The sequence below is a fragment of the Megalops cyprinoides genome, chromosome 2, assembly GCF_013368585.1.
Source record: "Megalops cyprinoides isolate fMegCyp1 chromosome 2, fMegCyp1.pri, whole genome shotgun sequence".
Classification (NCBI taxonomy): Eukaryota; Metazoa; Chordata; class Actinopteri; order Elopiformes; family Megalopidae; genus Megalops; species Megalops cyprinoides.
Window position 1 is genome coordinate 62901820 of NC_050584.1, and position 21149 is coordinate 62922968.

At 45.6% G+C, this 21149-nt stretch overlaps 1 protein-coding gene across 1 annotated transcript in view; it reads left to right on the top strand.

Annotated features, from left to right (window-relative positions):
* The window catches only part of LOC118773373 (zinc finger protein 521-like), a 141892-nt gene that overhangs the window by 107872 nt on the left and 12871 nt on the right, over positions 1-21149 (top strand). Inside the window, exons 4-5 of the mRNA XM_036522286.1 lie at positions 237-368; positions 11646-11761. Coding sequence (XP_036378179.1) covers positions 237-368; positions 11646-11761 — 248 coding nt within the window. The remainder of the gene's footprint in view (positions 1-236; positions 369-11645; positions 11762-21149) is intronic.

Below are 21149 nucleotides of genomic sequence, written 5' to 3' on the forward strand. Positions count from 1 at the left end.
GTTGTAACCTTGGGCAAGGTACAAGTACAAGTTGCCTCAGTAAATATCCAGCTTTATATACGGATAATGTGAAAATTGTAACTTGTGCAGGTTGTTCTGGATAAGACCATCTGCTGTAATGTACAGACTGTATATGAACACAGTGCCTGTGAGGTGGTGTGCTCTTTTCACACAGAGGTGATGCTAAGACCCGTCTTTTTTTTTCTTTTCTTGTTGTTTGTGTCTTGCTTTTGCAGAGGAAGGTCTGAATCACGAATGCAAGCTCTGCAGCCAGACGTTCGACTCCCCCGCCAAACTGCAGTGTCACCTCATCGAGCACAGCTTCGAGGGCATGGGTGGCACCTTCAAGTGCCCCGTCTGCTTCACAGGTGGGCGGCCGCGCCTGTTCGTGCCGTTTGCCACGCAGATCGTTTAACCTCTGCGCCTCTGTATCACTGATATCACTCGGGTTAATCTCATTATCAGAGGTCTGAGCTGATGCGGTTTAATATTGCTGCGTGGGGTTGAAAAGAAGGGCCAAAGTGCATCGTGACATTTTTATGTCATGACGCAGTACATAAATTGAGGTGTAAGGGGGTCAGGGCATCTTTAGGTGAAACAAGAGTTTTAGCTGTGATTAAAAATTATGAAGGACCGAGTGAGATGACCAAATTCATTGTAAAAAAAATTATAAATAATAAAATAAAATAAAATTGTAACCTCTATAAGTCACTCTAAATAAGAGCATCTGCCAAATGACAATAATGTAGTTGGGGTGGCAGTGTAGTGTAATAGTAGTAGGGAGCAGAGCTCGTAACTGAAAGGTTGCTGGTTCGATTCCCTGCCACGGCACTGCCGCAGTACCCTTTGCTGAAGTATCTAACCCACAATTCCTCAGTAAATATCTAGCTGAATAAATGGCTGACATGTAAAAAAAATTGTAACCTGTTTAAGTTGCTCTGGATAAGTAAAACAAATGTGAGCCCCCTGAAAATGCAATGTGATAGTAAGTGCTTGCGTTCTGGACTTTTCCACAGCAGAGGTTACAAGTCTGCAAAACATTACGGTTGCTGCCCTACACCTCCTCCTCGAAGAGAACCTAAGGTTGTTCTCTGCATTATTTTGAGAAAAAAAAGTGAATGTTTTTGAAAGTAAACCCCAGGGAAAGGTCTTAGGTGGACAAACAAAACAAGCAGCAAGTACATGGCCTTTACAAGTTTGAATTATACATGGCATGAACAGCCAGCTAAACTCTGCCCATCAGTTTTGTTTTCTCATGAAATCACCCCGTAACTTTATTTTACACTGAGACGGAGCACGGTCTTGATTCCCTTCCACTTCAGGGCTAAATCCTGGATTTGTGGAGCCATATTAAAAATGGAGTTTTTCTAGTTTTGTGGCATCAGGTTATTATTATTATTGCTATTATTATTTAATATTATTATTATTGCTGGACAACATGTTTGCCTAAAGATGACATAATGGTTTTCACTGTTTCTAATCCTGAAATATCCCCCCTCTTCAGCATTAGCATGTTAGCATGTCTAGGTAGCTTTTCTCTTCTCTGAATGGAGGGGTACTACATAAACAGCCACTGTACTATGCTCTCTGGCGTTGTAGCCATGAGACTTGCGTTCTAGGACAAGATACCAAAGTTCCCAAGCAATGAGAATCAATCCAGGCCCCTGAAAATTTGACCAAACAATCATAACACTTAAAGTTTAAGGGAGGTTTACAGTATTGATGCTTGAAGAAAAATGTAGCATTGCCAGTGAGGTTATTAAAATAATGCTGCATATGGATTTTTGACAAATTACCCCTCCAAATCAGAAATAAATGAACACAATCAGCAGAAAAAAAAAGATGTGCGAACTGTTGATGTCGGCTCCAGTAATGTTTTCCTCGACCGACAACCACAACAGAATGTGTGTAAGTACCCTGTGAGAATACAGCTCCCGTTCCGCGGGCCAGCAGGGTTAATTACCAGCGTAATAAAATCTGTAAGGTTGTCAGCACCTTCCAACACTCTTTTCAGACTGGGGGGTTTAAGGTTCACACTCCACACATTTGAGATCAGCATCGGAAAGTGGTTTGTTGGGGTTTGACTGTGCTTGTGCCTCTCTCCCTGCTTTCATTATGCGTTAAGACAGAAGCCTGAGTTCGGAGTATAGAGCCAGTAGAGACCCAGAAGACCAAATGTGGATGGCCAGAAAGGTTGTCTACATCTGGGCATCTACAGATGGCTAGAAAAGGGCCAAGCAAACGATGTGAAACTCTGCAAAGAAATGTCTGAAATTTCCACAAAGAGGGCTTTTCTTCTGAAAGTCAAAAGGGCACCTGATATACAGGATGTGACCATCTTGTTCTCTTTTCCTTGTACCTTTGTAGAACATGTCATGTGCTAGTGTCACATACTGTTGTCTGTGATGACATTGGCATTGACTGACGAATAACAAAGTATCATCACTTGTGAATACATCAACGTGCAACAGACAAAATTGATCAACCAAAATGTTAAAAATTATTTTAACAAAGCTATTTTCATACTAACTTGCATGAATCCATGTAGTAGGACACTGAAACACCAATGATACATGATCTGTGGGATAAATTACAATTGTATATATAAATATAATATGATTTCAGAAACAGTTCAGTAAAATGTTAATGAAATGAATGCTATTTGAGTCCTCCAGGTCATCACTATGATAAAATATTTACCCATGGTGTTGGTAATACAGATGCAAATGGTAATGCAAAAACTGCATGTTAATGTCAAACAGCGGCTAACAGGTAGGCTAGCAAGCCCTACACTTCCCCAAAAACATACCTGATACAACCTTCTGGAAATGCAGAGCAACTCTTGGGGGCGACAGTGGCTCAGGAGGTAGAGCAGTCGACTGGGGATTGGAGGGTCCCTGGTTTGAATCTGGCTCATCCTGGCAGAGTGTCGAAGTGTCCTTGAGCAAGACACTGAACCCCCAACAGCTCCCAGTGACCCGTTGGTAAGCCTGTATAGCAGCCTCTGCCACTGGTAGGTAGATGTGAGGCATATAACTGTAAAGTGCTTTGAGTACTCAAATGAGTAGAAAAGCGCTATATAAATGCAGTCCATTTACCATTTAACTCTTAATTCAACTTCTGGTTGGGGGCAGGGAGGGGGTAGAATTTGAAGCTCTATGAACCACACCCATTTTCACTCAACTTTTTACACTGTTTTTTCTGGATCAACTCTCAGGACCCCTACGCCTACACTACCAGTGAAACAGAACAGTAGTTACTGAGGCAAGCTAGCTATGTTAGCAATAGCACATTGCTAGCTGGTGGTATTCTGTACAGCTAGTCCAACCTGAGATTTTTTTTACAAGCCTCAAAATCAAAAGTGAGCATTACTTAAAGTTAGTATTCTAAAAAGATATGCATGGTTTACTGCTTTGAGCTGAGTGGGTGCAGATACTTTCGGCCTTGTTATGACAAGGTGTTGGTTTAGCTGATGATATCCCTGGGGTGTTTCTTTCCGGCACCGTCTCACTGATTTTGATTGGCTGCTCACAGTGTCGTTGTGGGTAAGTGGGGTATTATTGGTTGAATCAATTATCGTAAAACAGCGGACCCAAAGGGAAAAATCTGTAGTTGTCTACTCAGAAGGTGAGAATAAACAGGCTTCCTGTTAATATTAAAATGAAATCATTTGTGAGCGGTAAATAGAAAAAAAAACATAACATTAAGAGGGCTGAGGAAAACTACCCTAAAGTCTCCTCCAGCAAACATATGGAATGCAATCTTGATAAATATAATATTAATTCAGCATATTGAATTAACCTCTTCTAAAGGATAGGTTAAGTTCCGAAAAGGGAAATTATTGCAATAAGATGTGTGATTAATGTATTTACTCCAAAGGGATGATTTTGCTAAAACTGGTAATAACTTTGAAATGGGGCCGCTACTCAGACCTAATATTGGAGGCTTAATTCACACAGTAATTTAAGATCCCAAGTGCTTTGCACTTTTAACACAGAATTTTTGGTCTTGCATACTTGCTGCACAACCCTTTACTTCCCGATCTCATTCACAGAATGTATGATGCCATACTCCAAAAGTATGATATCATACTCCAAAAGTATGATGTCACAATTATTATTTTTGTCTGCGATCCAGCTTCAAAGCGGCAGTGTCACGCTTTATCTTTCACTCTGTTTTAACAACAGAGCACAAGCAGAATAGCCACACTGAGCAATGTCTTACACACGCCTTTAACAAGAGATCCATTTTCAATTAGTGTATGATTTACCAGCTACAGCATCAATACAGGCTAATTTCTGCCGGGTGAATATAATCAGCCTCTGAAATAATGGACCCAGATGGACGATTCAGGCACCCAATGCCGGGATTCCATCACGGCACGCTTATTACCAGCCTCTTACAGATGCTTCCTGGTTGCCAAGGGGGGATTCAGAGTGGCATGCTGGGTAGAGAGCACGGTGAGGAAAGCATTAGCTGTCTCCCGGGGAGCAGAGGGAGGGCAGGGAGGAAGGGTAGAGAGAGGAACCAGCCAATGAGAGCAGTGCTCCTGGGATTCAGGGAGGCAGGTCGGCGTGACACAGTAGTAGGCCCTCCTCTTCCTCCCATGATAAGGGCAGTGTGAGGCTGACAGGTGGAGCGTGGCGATGTGGTGCTTCAGAGGGGAGTGCGGGTGGGAGGGGCGCAGGCTCGGTGAGGTGAGATGAAACGTTAGTCAGTGGCTGAGGTGATACGCCCCCGTACTGGCCCACCTACATCTCCTGTGGCAGCTAGGATTGTCTCTGTTCATGTTAAGGAGCTGGTGTTAAATGCTGTTAAATGTTTGTGTGAGATACAGAAGCTGCTGAAGTCAGCATTGGAGTGAATTGGACTGAACTGGACTGAACTGAACTGGCCTGAACCGGACTGAGCTAGAGTGAAGTGGACTGGACTGAACTGGAGTGAACTGGCCTGAACCGGACTGGAGTGAACTGGCCTGAACTGGACTGGAGTGAACTGGACTGAACTGGACTGGACTAAACTGACTGTCACCCACTAGGGCTCAATGACAAGAGGCACATACGTTTCCTACTTCTTGCCACGGGTTTGTTTTTATCTCACCTGCACTGATGTGACGGTGACTAGGTGGCAATAACAGAAACACCGCAAACATACATGAACCCCCCCCCCCCCCCCCCCCCCCCAGGCCCATGTTCAAAAGGCTCCGATCCCCTCTCCCCTCTGCTCCACTTCACGGGACACGGAGAACAGCTGAGAACTTGCCGCAGCAGCGGTCTCGCACCAGGTAGCCTGGTGACCTCACACCGCCATATTTATCCTCCCTGCATCAGCAGACAGCTGCATCAGTCCATAAACTATAAATCTGAGTAGCCTCTGCCTCCCTCCCCAGGTCTGTCTCCTCACCCCCCCTGTCGTGTCAGACCGCCGGTCTTCTTTTGAGTTTTATTGACGTTTGTGTCTTCCTGCTGACCACCTCCCAGCCGGCTGGGCTCTTAATATACAGAGCATGCTCTTTCATCTGGGTGTTAATTTTCCAGCAGCTGGTTTGACGGGCGCATCCCCAGAGCCACCATTGATTTGGTGGGTGAGAGAGAGCGCACCTTCAGGATAGGAGAGAAGAGCAGAGAGGGCACACCCCTGCACCCCCCACCCCCCCCCCAGGGGCGGATGGAAATGAGAGCTGGAGGGGGGGACACTCGGCAGGACGAGGCTGATTGGTTTTCACAGTCAGGGAGCACACTACCGCCCCCGCGTGCTGGCCAGGGATGTCCGTGACACCCCACGCTGTCCTCCGCCACCCACTCACCCCCGACGGAAAAAAAAACAAACTCCGACAGATTGATTGAAGCCACAACTCTTTTTTTCTTTCTTTATTTGGAAACAGCGAGATCCATCTGCGGGCTGGATATGTGCCAGCACACCTTACCGATGCCTCATCAGCGGCGGATGGTTAGAGTCATCATAGCAAGCGCTAAATTAGCGGCAGCGTGCCGTGGCGCCTTTCACAATAGCCTAGCTCATCGGTGGAGACGCGCGTGCACACGCAAGTATTTCATCAGGTGCTTAGCCCAGAGCACAGCGTCGCGTAAGATGAAAAGGGAAGGCCTTCTCTCTGAAAATGACGCTTGCAAAATGTGTTTAATTATACATGGCTAACCCAGACCGACGTTTCAATCCAAACAGGGCGCTACGTTGCGGCGTCTTTCCATATGTATAATTAAAACTTATTTTGGGAGCATTCTTTCAGCTCGTGAAGCTCTTTTCTCTTTTCTTTCGCGATCATGTAGTTCAAACGAGATTAGTGTCATCGTTTATTTATTTGAAGAGGTTTGAACGCTCAAGTTTTCCGAGGAAGCATCCATAAATCTTTCAAAATAAGAGCGCGGACTACATCCAGCCATTCTTTTCTGTTTTGGTAAAATCTGAGATCTGTGTGCATGAGCTTAGTTGGGCAGTATAGAGTTTTGTTCAGACAGTCCCAGCGTTGCCCATGAGATAGGCCACGTCTGCAAACCTGAGCCATTGGCTGACCAGCCTCGAGGTTCTTTTGTCCCTCTCTCGGGCCATCCCAGGTCCCTTTCCTCTGCTGCAGTGATTTAGAATGCTGGCTGCTGACTGAATCCATAGCCCACCCAGAGTCCCAGCGACCAGACCCGACTGCACCAGCAGATGCGCCGGCCAATCAAAAGGAGAGGAGAGACGACCGGCGGGAGGAAGCTGTGGAGAGGGCAGGGGAGGAGAGGGGAAAGGAGAGCAGAGGAGGAGAGAGGAGGGGGGGGAGGAGGTGAGGAAAAAATCCGTGCTGCAAGAGGACGGAGGAGAGAGAGGGGGCAGGCGGCGCGAGCGCCCCTTCATAACTTGGCAGGGTGACTTTTTTTTTTTTTTTTTGGGAATCCCAGTGAGGAAAGCGAGAGCTGTCAGAAGTGGGGGAGCCTGTAGCGAGGAGCCTCTGCAGAGGCAGAAAGCCAGAGCACAAGTGCGAGCGGTGGGGGGGGTGGGCTGATCGTCAGAGGGGTGTGATCAGAAAGGGGAATGAAACCGGAGAGAACGCGATCTGTCAGGGACGAAAAGCCACGCGTCTGCGTGAGCGGAGCTACGGGATGCAGCAGGAGCCGCGTGCCACGACGCACAGACGTTACCTGCAACGGCCTTGCAGCGGCTGTCAAAACACCGGTGCAGCGTTCACCTTTAAATCATATGCAGCGCAGTCATATGCAGTCAAACGTCCACGTGTAACTGTGCTGCCCGAGCTAATTAATCATCCCTTTTATATTGTGCTGATAATGCTTACTGTAAGAAATTGGCACCGATTCCCTTTGATTACGCTACAGATTTCTTTTTCTCGGAGAAAAATGAAGAGCACGAACACACCTCTGGAAAAAAAAACAAACAGCTTAATGTAGATTTTGCGCTGCCTGAAGGAAAACTCGCACTGACGAAAGCGATGAGGCCGTAGGAAAGGTCTGCGCTCTGCGGCCCTGGAGAGCTTGATCAGAAGCGTGATATCGGCGCGTTCCAGCCGCCGCGAGCCAGCATCGGTCCCTCCACAACCCCTGCCGCCATCGCCGTCAGTGTACCGCCCGCCTGCTCTCCGTACAGGCCACTCTGCTCAAATGTTATCATCATCATTATTACTAGCAGTAGTAGCAGTGATAGCAGCAGTGTGGTGTAGTGGTAAGGAGCAGGGCTTGTAACCAAAGGGTTGCTGGTTTGATTCCCTACTGGTGCGCTGCTGGTGTACCCTTACCCTCAGTAAAATATCCAGCTGTATAAATGGGTAAAACTTAGTTGCTCTGTATAACAGAATCTGCTAAACGACAATAATGTAATGTAATGTAGTATATTTGTTGCTGTTGTCGTTGTAATTAATAAGATTAATGGACAAATATACACATAAGCATGATGGGTGTGATCAGCCTCCATTAGTAACTCAGTTTGAAAGTGTGCTCAAATTCTTCAATTGGTTCTTTTCCAAGAAATGTGACAGCCAGTAGCTATAATGGACGTTGAAAATCACAGCTGTTTTTTTTTGTCCAGACAGGGGAGATAAGACAATCTGAAAATCGCCGTTACAATACCGGCCACCACATGCCGGTCCAGTGTTTTGGTAATCCCCATAGCGATAAACGTCCTGAGGACGGGACTGGCGATCAATGCCGGACTCTGAGCTGGTGCAGTGGACGTAGATATGGCCACTTCCATCAGACTGACGCACGCGGCCGCTAATTGCTTTGTGTCTGTGTCCAGTAATCTGATGTGTCTGCAAGGCCAGTGTACGCATACTTGAGATTCTGCCCAGAATGGAATAGATTAGAATATAATATGCTTTACTGGAATACGGTTTTAATAGAATACAGTTTGATATAATTCAGCGTGGTTTACAAGCCTGGGTGTAGATACTTTCCACATTCGCCCCCCCTCAGTGAGTTTTATTGAGAGATGAGTCTGCGTTTCCTATGCAGTCTGTTTTATAGGTCCGTGTGTAAAGTTAATGTGTTGGGCGCAGCGCTGGACTCTGGCCCTCAGAGTTACAGGTCTGACATGGTTTCCTGGGTCATCATGGTGTTTTAGTCATCATGTAAATTTGTAATAATATTTACAATAAGGAATGAATGATTTGACATTTGATGACAATTGATGTTACTCAATTGATTGTTACGGCAGAAAAAAATCTATTTACCTATCTCATATATATATATATATATATATATATATATATATATATATATATATATATATATATTAGAGGTGAATATGTTTTCAAGGTTTTTCAAGGTGTTTTCAAGGAAATGTCTTCATCCACACGGCCCTATCTGTCCAAATTGATTATTTTGCTGTAGCCCGGGTTCTGGTGCATTTGAAAACTTTTACTTTTCTGAGGCATCAGTCAGCTTCATGCCGATGGAGCAAAGGTTTCAACGCTTTAAAACTTGCCAGGGTGGCAAATGGGCCACCGTAATGGAGAATGCAACCTGATCCAACATTTGGAGTTCGAGCTTGTTTTGTGAACGTGAGGTAGAATATGTCCATGGTCTTTGGGTTCCATATGCCGAGGGAGTGAGGTGTGTAAACGGTATGTCTGCACTGTGTTACTCACGTTTGGGGCTGCGCTGGGGATATACACCCCTCCTGAGTTTTTCTTTTTTTTTTTTTTTTGTTCCTTGTGCTTATTTTATAGTTTTACATGGTTTATCAACTTGTTTCAACTTCAGGCATGAGACTGTGACTTATATCCCAGGGAACGTGGCCAAAACATGGACTCTTTCCCCAAGTAAGGACATCACATTGTTTCTGCAATATCATTTAAAAAATCAATACATGTAATAAATATTCAGTTCAAATACTTGGATCCCGAGGTCATCGACTTGATAGCGAGACAAAGTGTAAGCTTTGTGTGAGAGCACAGAGTTTACTGAAGAGATGCTCACAAAATCAGACTGCTCTCAGAATCAAGACAAACAGCATGTGGAACTTTCTTCCCTTGTCCATTTCTCTGTTTTTATTTCTATTTCTACCTTACACACATAGTTTTACTGGAAAATAAGTTTATATCAACAAGAGTTCTTAAGTGAAAAATCTTCTGTATTTTTTTTTTCTTCTTATGAAATGGAAATTCTATTAGCCTTACCTGTTCTCAGTGACTGGAGGCCAGGGGGAGAAATGAGTTTGCTGCATTGACACTTCAGTGTGCATGATAATGTAAAAAGTGCTCTTAGCAGGATAATCCTTAAAGGTACAGGTGTGCGACTGGTAGATCATTCTCGTTGGCTGGACTTGATAAACATGCGCTGCCGAGGACACAGACAGACCCGCTAGTGTGTGCCACTCGGATTAATATTGTAGACATAAACTTTTTCTTTCTCAGGTCACAGAGTGCGGGCTGTCCATCTGAAGGCGAGGCTGCCAACCCCAACTCTGCCTCTGGCATATGGGGTTTAATTATTAATAAACGCATCTCCCAGGTAAACTTTTACAGAGTCTGAGGGCCTTGTTTTGTAGTCATTAAAACTGGAGCATGTTTATATTATTGAAGGCGCCCGCATCGAGCGCATAATCCGCACTGATCTGAAGGCACCCAAAGAGACTGTACCTCTAGTTCCTTTTATCCAATGCGGCATGCCCCCTGTGCAGCCATGGGGAGAAGCTTCTCCACTGATAAGAAATTCAAATGAAGCCGTAAATACTAACTTTCACCAACGTAGCAGGACCTGGGAGATTTGCTGTTTTAAATAGCAGTCCTTAAAGAATGGGGGGTTTTTATGGGTCGGGGATAACAAACACCATGTTTGAAGTGCTCCTCGGAGAATACACGCAAAACTTAAGCAGTTTACCAGTATGGACTATTGCTTAATTAAATCAGATAGATATATATTTTTAACCGCCAGCTATAGCGGTTTGCAATGCCACCGCTGCACCTCGGGTCCTCTGAAACGAGTAGCATGTCCACATGAATATTTATACTGTAAATATTATAATTAATGATGTTGGCTAATGATGGCTGTTTTGTTTTGTTTTTGTTTGCCTTTTTCACTTGAAGGGGGTGACATTTTTTGTTGTTGTTCTTACATTTCTTTTTTTCCCCCCGAAGTTTTGTCAACAGACAGAGCATATTTTATTCCCATAACAATACTTCATGAAAGTTTGACCATGGTGAGAATTCAATGTGATGATATAAAATGACAGCTTAAATGGGATTTAGTTTGGTATAGAAATTAAATTAGATAGTAACAAGTGCTGAACGATGGACCTTCCTTTAAATCAACACACTGAGTGTAGTCAGTTTCACCGTGTGTTGTATGGATAATTTATGCCGCCAATGAATGATTTTGCTAAGGTTAAAGTAACAAAATGAAATAATGTGAAAATGTCAGGAGTCGATGGATTTTGGTGAATGGTGTTTTCATGGTGACTACAGGGACATATGTGAGGTTTACAGTGATTACAGGGACATCCCTCAGAGCTGTGCACATGCACACACACACACACACACACACACACACACACACGCACACACACGCACACACTCACACCTAAGTCGTCCTGACTTCCGAGCTTCCATTAGAAGCCAGACGGTCGCTCCACATATTTTTGTATCCGTTTATTTCAGCCTCATGCAATATTCAAAAGTTGAAAAAAAGAAATGATAAACAGCACTTAATCAAGAACATTTAGAAGGTTTTTTTCCTCGTCCCACAGATGGCATTTTGAGGAATGCTCCTCGATTTGGCACGGTGTACACACATATTTGTTTGCACGTTGTCTGCGCCAGCGTTTACCACTGACTTATTGCTAGCATTACCCGCTGGGGCCGAGAGCTTTATTAATAATGGCATAATGACAACAAAACTAAAGCAAAAAAAATGATACCTTGAAGGTAGCAAAAATGAGAACAAAAATGATATCCAAGGTAATTCACAGCGTAAAGGGGAAAGTGTAACCAGTCCAAAACAACACGCAAAATGGCACAGCGGTGACAAAAGTCCAACCCTAATACACAGGTTGTATTGACTCTCGTCAGCCAGGAAATCAGCTATCTGGATGCTGACCTTTTTTATATGGTACAGAAGGATATCGGTTAAAAATAAACAGAATTTTCTTAGTTATTTATTTATTTACTTTTATTCTTTTGTGTGTCTCGTCCGCAGTTTTCGTTCAGGCCAGCAAGCTGCAGCAACATATTTTCTCATCTCACGGCCAGGAGGACAAGATCTATGACTGCTCCCAGTGCCCCCAGAAGTTCTTCTTCCAGACAGAGTTACAGGTGTGTATACGAGCACCCGTTACCACAGACACGGCCAGGTCCGTTTCAGCACTGTCCGGGGCAGAGGGTACGCACAGGTGGGTACGCCAGAGAGCAGGGCTTCATGTCAGTTGATCTTGTGCTGGCGCGGTTGGCTAAAATCTTTTAGGTGAATTTGAGCGTTTGGTGTGAATTTGACACCAACGACGTGAACACAGTACCTTCTGGTTAACACAGCAAAGGTTTGGCAGGGTTGAATTTTTTTTGTCTTCATTTTTCATTTTATTTTACATTCATGTGGTGTATATGCTAAATTTGGAGGGAAGGGGCGGGCCCACAGTTCAAGTAGCCATGGAGAGTGTCGCAGGTGCCGAAAAGAATGTTTATTAAACTCTCACAAATCTAACCGTGCTCTGTTCTTGGAGTAAAAGACCACGGTGCCTGGCCGAAGCACATACAAAAACCCCACAACATCTTTGCATCGTTACAACAATCACAGCAAGCACCAATTGAACGTTTTGTTAGTTTGTTAACCCGGTTCCCAGCATTAATCATTAATACCGCACCTGTATCTCCGCTGCCGTCCTGTGGCTGTGCCTTCCGAGTCCGGCGCAAGATGCCTATCTAATGATACCGGCTGACGAGGCGACTTCACCAGTGCGCTCTGCATTATAATTATCCATAAGCACAAAAAAAAAAAAACCTCGAAAACTGAGAGAGCGGGGCTGCAAAGACCCGGCACCCAAAGCAGCGGCTCCACGTTAGCAGCATTAGTCATTTGCATCTAGCAGGAGAATAGACAGCGGTCTCTCTCTTTTTTTTTCTAATTATGTGTTCTTCAAATCATAATTCAGACAGTAGACGTTGAGCTATTAGGCGCCAGAAGCAAGGTTAGGGCCGCCGATACCATCGCTGGCTGTTTGTTAGTCAATGCCCAGCGAAGAAAATCAAAATGCAGACATGGAAGGTCATTGTGGAAACGGTAAATGGCAAACTCTCCCCATTAGCATGTGACCGGCCCGTAACCATGGCGCCGCATCCGCTCACTGCCTTAAAGGGGGGTGGGCTTTGAAGCTCACTTATTTTGTCTTCATATTTTTCTCCCTTGCAAATTCACTCATGTTATTGTTTTGTATTTTATGTAGTGGAACGAAATATGTCCTAGGCACATGTTTTTGTTTTGTTTTGTTTTGTTTTGTTTTTTTTCTGTGAGGGCCCGTGAAATGTGGGTTATTAAACACCGAATTTTCAGAATCTGTTTCAGTTTGACGGGAGTGATGGACATTTTTGGGTGAACAGATTCCCCCACCCTCACCGCCCCCCCCCAAAATCTCCCGAGGCTCTGATTTATCCCTGCTTATATTTATTTTACACTTTTTTTATTTTTTTTGAAGACACTCAGACAAGACCGAGCATGAAAGATATATGACCTTTTCTGCTAGGGGTTATGAAAGAAGCACAGGCTTGAGCCATGGAGGGAAAAAACAATCATTATATTCAACCTGTGCATTGTTCTCCGGCCGTCTCTCGCGGTTGCACACATCTAGGCCGCTGTATTATCTGTCAGTTTTGATTTCTGCCGTTGACTGCAACGCTGGGGCCCCTGCGCTCAAGCCCTCTCAAGTTACAATCAGGGGCTGGAGCCGATAACGAGGCGGTGCTTTTATTTTTTCATGCGGAAGGTGGGGGGGTTTGGGGGGGGGGGGGGGGGGTGAGGCGGTGAGGCTTCCTGTCCAGTTTCGCCGGCGGGGTTCACTCCAATTGGCACCTGCCTTTCGTTGCACAAAACCGTTGTGTTCTTCACGCTACCCCCCCCCCCCCTCACCCCCTTTGCCCCATCTGTGATGCGGGGTCGCCTGACGGGGAAGCCGTGTACGCCCGCAACCACCATCTCCTGTCTTCCTTTCTTTCTTTTTGTGCTTCTTTCATATATTTTTTTTTTCTTCTTCTTCTGCACTGTAGCAGTCTTAGAGGTGAAAGATCAACCCAGAGCCGGTGCCTGGAGTTGCCAGGCCAAGCGCTGGAGGCGAGTGGGGGGGGGGAGGGGGGGGGTTGGGGCCTGATATTTTATTAATTTGACGCTGAGATTCGGAATTCGGAGAGGGCCCCTGACAAACTCTGTGACAGGCGCAGCCTCCCCGCCGCCCGATCCCCCGGCCGGCGCAAGGATCCGGCTAATTCCGGCCCCACGTCGCGAGGTGGACAGCGTGTGGGCCTGGCTCTAATCAGCCCTCCAAGGACCCCCTCGGCTAACCTCCCTCCCTACCCCCCCATCACAGCCCGCCCCACCACAGCCGCCCAGCCCAATTGAATAGCTCCCAGGCCTCTTCCTCCTACTGGGCTCCCAGCGGTGGGAGGCAGCAGGGGGTGGGGGGGGGGGGTGGACTGGAGAGGCAGTCTCCCGCAGACTGGCACTGAAGTGCGATTCAAACCCCCCCCCATTTTCACATCTCCGGGGGGGAGGGGGGTTTGAGGACCCCCCCCCCCCCCCCCCCCCCCGACGCACGCGCTTCAGGAACGGGAGCCATGGGGGCCACCCCGCCAGCATTTTTGCGGGGAGCTGTCAGGCGGGGAAGAAGGGAGGTAAATGTTGCAGCAGCCTTGGCTGCCTGTCGCGCGCTGGTCTGTCTCTTTCCGCCCTGGACCCCCCCCACCCCCACACCCCCGACCTCCCCACTCCCAAGGTTTGACGGGAGAAGGCAGAGTGAATTTAACGGATCGAATTCTTTCCCAACCCCTGCCACGGTCAGCATCCCCTCCGTCTCCCCTGCTCTTTAGCTCACCGCCTTCCCTTTTTCGGTTTTTCGATGCTGGGGAGGAACAAATCAGCACCGCCGACGCTGAAATATTGATAACGACAGAATGAGAGATCGGATTCAGTTTTCTGACCCGCAGACGGCCGGGCGGCCTGATAATTAAAGTTTGTACAATGCTGCTCTGAGTCCCTTTGCGTGTGTGAGTGTGCGCGCGTGCATGCGTCCATGAGTCTGAGTCTGTAAGTTGAAGGGGGCACCTGGAGACTCTGCTGAACTTTGAAACAGTTGCTGGGGCCGTGTACAGAGACTTATGAAAGCGGTTCCGAAAACCTCTGTTCCACAAAGATGGCCACCATGGGCTGCTGGCATCCAGTGACATCAGCTGCATTCCACAGTGACATAGTAATGTCCCCAAGACTCCTTCCTTTGTGATGTCACTGGTGTTCTTCCATCTGGTTATACAGATACATAGAAAAGCAGCATTGGTAATCTTGTCAACTTGTTTGACTAGGGCTGTGTTGCAAGTCTCATCCCTGGTTTGGGCATTGTAGGTAAAGTTTTAGCAAAAAGAATAAGTACCATGAGATCATAGAATTAGAATAAAAAAAAATGTGTGCTTGTGCTAGATAGTGTGTTGCCAACAACTCTCTTATTTGCAGGTTACTATGGCCAACATTTAAGATGCTCGCAGATTGTGGAGTGTTTTGACAGTAAGCCGTTGTCATAGTGTTGTCATCACAGTGAATTCAGGTCCCTTTTTTTCACGGGGGGAGAGACATAGTTGTAAGTGCCGTCACATGTATCCACAATAAATACTGCAGTCGAATGGGTGAGGTTTAGTTGTCTTTCTGAAGCTAACGCCAGATCTTTTCAGGATCTGGCTCTCTAAGCCATTTTTAAAGTGTCTTCGGACCTAACTATCATTTCATAAAGTCGAAGGGGCCTGCCAGCGAACCAGCATTGGAAACACCATTCTTCCCTGTGCTTGCCCTTATCACGGCTGCATGGAACTAACCATTTCAGGAATTAAACATTGAAACCTTGCGTCTCTTTCACTCTGTTGGGAGCCTGTTTGGAATTCGCTTGCTGTATTGACCTCGGATGGAATATGTGCATATTCAAACAAGCTCAGCGGTTGGAGGCCCACCGTTGATTCAGAAAGGTAATGCCTTTGAGCACCTGAGCAAATTGAGGTGATTTGAGCGCTTCTTTTTGAGCGGAGTAAATAATTCAATCCAACGGAATTTTAAGGGCTCTTAGAGTTCTTACATCTCTCAAAAAGGTATACCCTCCACCACCTCATCAGTACCACTTACCTCTATAGTTAGATATTGAAATTGATTTAAGGTTTAGTCTCCCAAATCATCAATAGACATGTACTGATATTTGAAGATCAAGACAAGGGAAAGTGTTATGTTTGACAAACTATTAGATTAGATTACATTACATTACAACATGTGCCCTTAGAAAGCTGATTGGTCAAGGCTGGGTGTATCTAATCTAACAGTTTTTTTTTTTTTAAATTCTACTACAGGGAACAGCCTTCAGTGTTATTACAGACTGTTTAGGGTCATCAATGCCTATACTACCCTGTGATTTGTTGAGAAAGGTCTACCTCGCATAAAAATTAAGTGTGGTTCTGTTGTCTCCTTGCCTATCTGCATGTATGATTTAAAATGTTCCAGAGAATTACTAACTTTGATCTGAAGATACTTTTTTCTTTCGACCTTACAACAAATTAAAATCGAGCTGCACACATTTTGTTGAGCAAACTGCATTAGCAGTGTCTGTATGCTTTACATTTCCATTTTGCAAACTAGGTGTTTTCCTAAAATAATTCCCACCATATTGGGCTTATTCCGTAGACTTGAGAAAGTCTTCCAGGATCGATTCTTCCTAATAAAACAGATTTTCCTCCACATGTCATTTCCAGTAGCTGATCACAGACGCGACGGCTAGCCCCTTCAGCGGCTCGCACGGACTCTTGGAGGCACCGTGATAGTTTGGTCCCTCATAAAAATCACTGTTGATCTCTCCTGAAGCCTCTCAAACTCCGTGCTCGCGCCTGCGGTACGAAATAATTGATGCTCTCTGAGTCAATTGGTGCCTTTGTGCGACCGCGCCGTAGCCTTGCCGAGTCTCCGGAGGCGAGCGCCGAAACCCATGGCGCGCCTGTTTGACGGGCAGGTGGAAAGTTATACCTTCCATACGGTAAAAAATGTATGGAAGCAAAAGGCCTTGAACATGTAAGGTGCAACTCGGTCTATCGCTCCTTCCATCATCTCAGATCACAAAAAATTGCCGTTTCTATTAATATTCAGCCAGGCTGCGGAGTCTCGGCTTGACGGAATGGGGGGGGGGGGGGTGGGCTTTGGAGTCGTGGTTATGGGGAATGGACCCTGAACTTGTGAAGAGATCTGGTCCCTGACCGCACGCTGCCGGCCTACCCGTGAGCGATAAGCTTCTCTTTAGCTTATTTCTAAACAGAAAATGTAGAGATGAGTTACGGAATGCCTATAATGCGTACCACCAATCAACTCCTCTCCCTGACTGGACTAGGAGTCTGCCCCAACACCTAGATTTTCTGCCAGGACTGAACTTTGATAGCAGAGACAATGAGTTTGATTTAGCAGGCTTCACATCACGAGGTGTGGGGGGTAGGGGTAGTTGGGAGAAGGTTTGACACCCTGATGTTTCTCTCTCTCCTTTTTTTTCCCCTGGAAAGTGCTCGAAAGAGAAAGGGACGGTTTAATGGACTGAGGAACAGTTTGAATTAGAATGACGTCTCCTCAGGCACCTTCAGACACCTAGACTTAATTGGGGTGCTTGGTAAAGAGGATCTCTTTAAAGATGATATAAACCACATGCTTTAATGAGAGCGAGGGAGTGATAAGATCAATTTAATACCATGTTCTACTTCCTCATGCTGATATATTCTATTTTTAATATTTTTTTTTCTTTTTTTTTTTGGTGTGTGTGTGTCCGGGGCTGTGCTGTATCGATTTGACATTTAACGGATATGCGTATATGGTTGCGAGACTCGTTGCTACAGATTATTTCCTGTGAGAGCTTTGTGTGGAAGGGCCTCTTCCCTATGTTCTATTTCATTCGAAACATTCCTTTTTGTATTTTTGTTTATTTAGTTGTGCTTTTTTTTTTAATTCACTGAAATATTTATGAATTGAAGATCATTTCTTTAAGATCATTCAGCTTTACTGTTGTGCCCCAAATAAGACAGACACAATAATCATCTGAGATACAATCTCCCACACAACTGATATAACCACATGCAGACTATGACAAGGGTGTGTGGCACCAGGTTTCCTCTACATATAAAGAACCAGTTTTCTGCACAACTGACTCATTCAGTGCACTTGCCAATTTGATTTGTCCATTTCTTCTTAACCAAGGAGAGGATGGACTCTAGTTGGCCCACCGCTAGACCATAAGGTCAAGACCAAGAGGTGCACTGCGCCAATACACCAGACCTGGTATCAGATACCACTGGTTTGTTTTTCTCAGTGCAAAGCCACATATGGTAACCTAACTCAAGATTACACCCCCCCCCCAACCTCCCCAACACACCCATAATGTTTCCAACCCTCCAAATCCCAGCAGGTCACAAGTCATATGATACACAGTGGCATCTTTACTTTTTAATCATCAGCGGCTTTGAACACCTTATCTTCTGAAATGGGTTGGATTGGCCTGCAGTGCCCTACGGTGACCAGTTTGATTGGTCCTTTTCTTTTCACACAAAGAGAGCATGGGCTCTAATTGGCCCACCGCTGGAGCATAAATGTTTCTGAGGTAGGCATGAGAGGTACACTGCGCCAATACACCAGTCCAAATTGAAAAGTCAAATACGACCGGTTTGTTTGTCTCGGTATAGAGCCACACATGGTAACTTACCTCTAAATTTAACACCCCCCCCCTCCCTCCCCAACACACCCCGAGCATTCCCATTTCTCCAAATCCCAGTAGATCACAAATCATACGATACACAATGGCATCTTTACTTTTTAATCATCACCGGCTTTGAACACCGCAGCTTCTGAAATGGGTTGGATTGGCCTACGGTGGCTGAGTGATGCTCTTTGAAATCGAAAAGAAGAAAAAAAAAAAAAAAAAAACACAAACAAACATTCCACCGTTTCTCATTTCATCTCCCCTGTTCATTCAAAGTGTGACGTTTTGAAGTGATCACACAGGTTGAGCTCTAAATTAAAAGATGAAATAAAATAATAATAATAAATAAAAAAAAAAAAAAACGACAACAACAACAACCAAGGGGATTGCGACGTGAATATTTAAGATTATTTATAACAATACATGAGCAGACACACACACACACACTCATGCAGGCTGTAAACATTTCTGTGTCTACACTCTAAAGGTAGACAAACAACATGAAAGCGACGTTGGGATAAATGGCGTCGTTGGAGAGGAGTGACGTCCCGTTTCCCAGGTAGGGCGGAATTAAAGAACATGACAGCCACTTGCATCCTGAGAGGATTTCTGCTCTGTGTGCGTCTGTGCGTGAGGGCTCATCTCTCTCTCTCTCTCTCTCTCTCTCTCTCTCCCTCTCTCTCTTTCTCTCTCTCTCCTTCTCTCCTCTTTCTCTCTCTCTCACTCTCGTGCTCTCTCCCAGGGTCTGATTTGTGTATGCAAACACGTTATCTGGAGGGAGATGTGACAAATACTCCCACAAGTCTTTGAGAGCTCTTGTGTTCTTGTGTGTGTATGAGTGCCTGTGTGTTTTTCTCTCCCCCCCCCCCCCCCCCTTTACTGGGGAAATGCGAACTACACTGTCAGATTTAACTTTGTTCCCAGTTTGTAGAGGAAAAAGCAAACAAACAGGAAACAGGAGCGTCTGCAGCGCACGTAAATGTGTTACTTGTTTTCTGAAGTGTGCGCGGATTACTTTTTATTGAACTTTTTGGAACTTTGATAAAAAAAACATAACTGCCGTAACTATTCGAGGAAATCGAGGAAATCCAAACTGTTTATTTTTGTTTAAGTAAAGTCTGGACATGGAAGTGATATGAAGCACTTCACACTAATCTAAGGCAAAGGTTAAAAGGTGTGCTTTCGGCTAACTGTGCAGCTTATCCATCACTTTGACTCTTGCTAAGGAGCTTACAGACATTTCAGCGCTGTGCTTTGCGCAGTAGTCTGGAAGAACAGTAGGACCAGGCCTCCAAACCACAAGCTTGTAGGTTTTAGTCCTGGACGAGGCGGTGCTGCTGTACCCTTGAGTACCATACTTAACTAACTGCTGAAAAAAGTAAGCAGAGTAATTGACCCCAGATAAGGTCAGCTGCTGAGTAAATATTGTAATTACAGTATGACCTGTCAGAACAAGAGCACATGTCATATTTTATATTGTCCTACCAGCTTGCGTGTATAAAAGGGCCCTTTCAGCAGGCATGTAAATGCCAGGGGAGTGGCAACCGCGGCGGCCTTCGACAATGACAGCCTTATCTCCCAGCCTGAGAGGGAGACTCCGGAGCTCTCTGCTGAATTTCCCTCCACCGTAACTTCACTGAGATCCCCTTTACTCTCCTCGAAGCTGGCAGTCCCTCTGTGTACCACTTACCATCGCCTCCAGACAGGCTTTGGGCACCCCCAACCCCCCCCCCCCCCCCCCCCCCACACACACACACACACACACGCACCAGACCTCTCGCTGCCTGCCATCTCTTAAAACATTAAAATGCATAACAGCGTATCTCCATTAGTTTGTTAATAATATCCTCAAGTCATGTAGTGAAGGTCTCTTTTTTCGCAGCGGATCAAATTAGATTTAAAGGACAGTAGCTCTTCCGTGTATTGGGCTGTCTGGGCGGATAATTCCGATTCTGGTTTGGTCAGAGGTGCGGTGTATAAGACACTGGTTTGTGTGTGTGTGTGTGTGTGTGTGTGGATAAGGGGTGGAGGAGGTGAGGTTGTGGGGGGGGCGGGGGGGTGGCATTAGAGGCACTCATGTATGAAATGGTTAATTGTGAGAGTGCCATGTTTTCTCTCTGCTCCCGGTTTGAAGGCAAGGAGGTCCCACAGATCCCATCTCCCACCCAGTGACAGGTAGAACACATTTCCCTCCTCTCTCTAATTATAAAACGTAGCCCACGGCTAGTGTCCCGCTCAGACCCCCACCCCCCCACCCCCCTCTCCTCCCACCTCCCCCCTCTCATGGCTCATTCAGAAGAGCCTCAGAGGACAGCATTAATTATGGAGTTTATACATAGCCTTCGTTTAGTACGGGAGAGCGTCTGCGATGACCACACCTTCTAATTGAGCAGGTGTTTTTTTTTTTTTTTTTTTTTTTACAGGGGGTGGGGGGCATTAGGGAGGGGTGGGGGTGGGAGGGGGTCGAGATTGTTTCACTGCTCTCCACCCCATCACTTTCTCCCCTAATGAACCCTTTAATAAGACTGCAGAAGCCAATCCGCCGGAGTCAAACAGCGGGATTATGGCATTATGTGGCCGGCCGGCATTGCCTTGTCTAGTTAGACAGGGTAATGAGTCTCATTTGGAGCTGAAAAACAGTGTCTGCTAAAAGGAATTTTTTTTAATAATAAACCTGATTTTCGTTGTCGGTCATAAGGGGATGCGTAAAAACAGTGTAGCTGAGATCATCTGTTAAAGAAGCA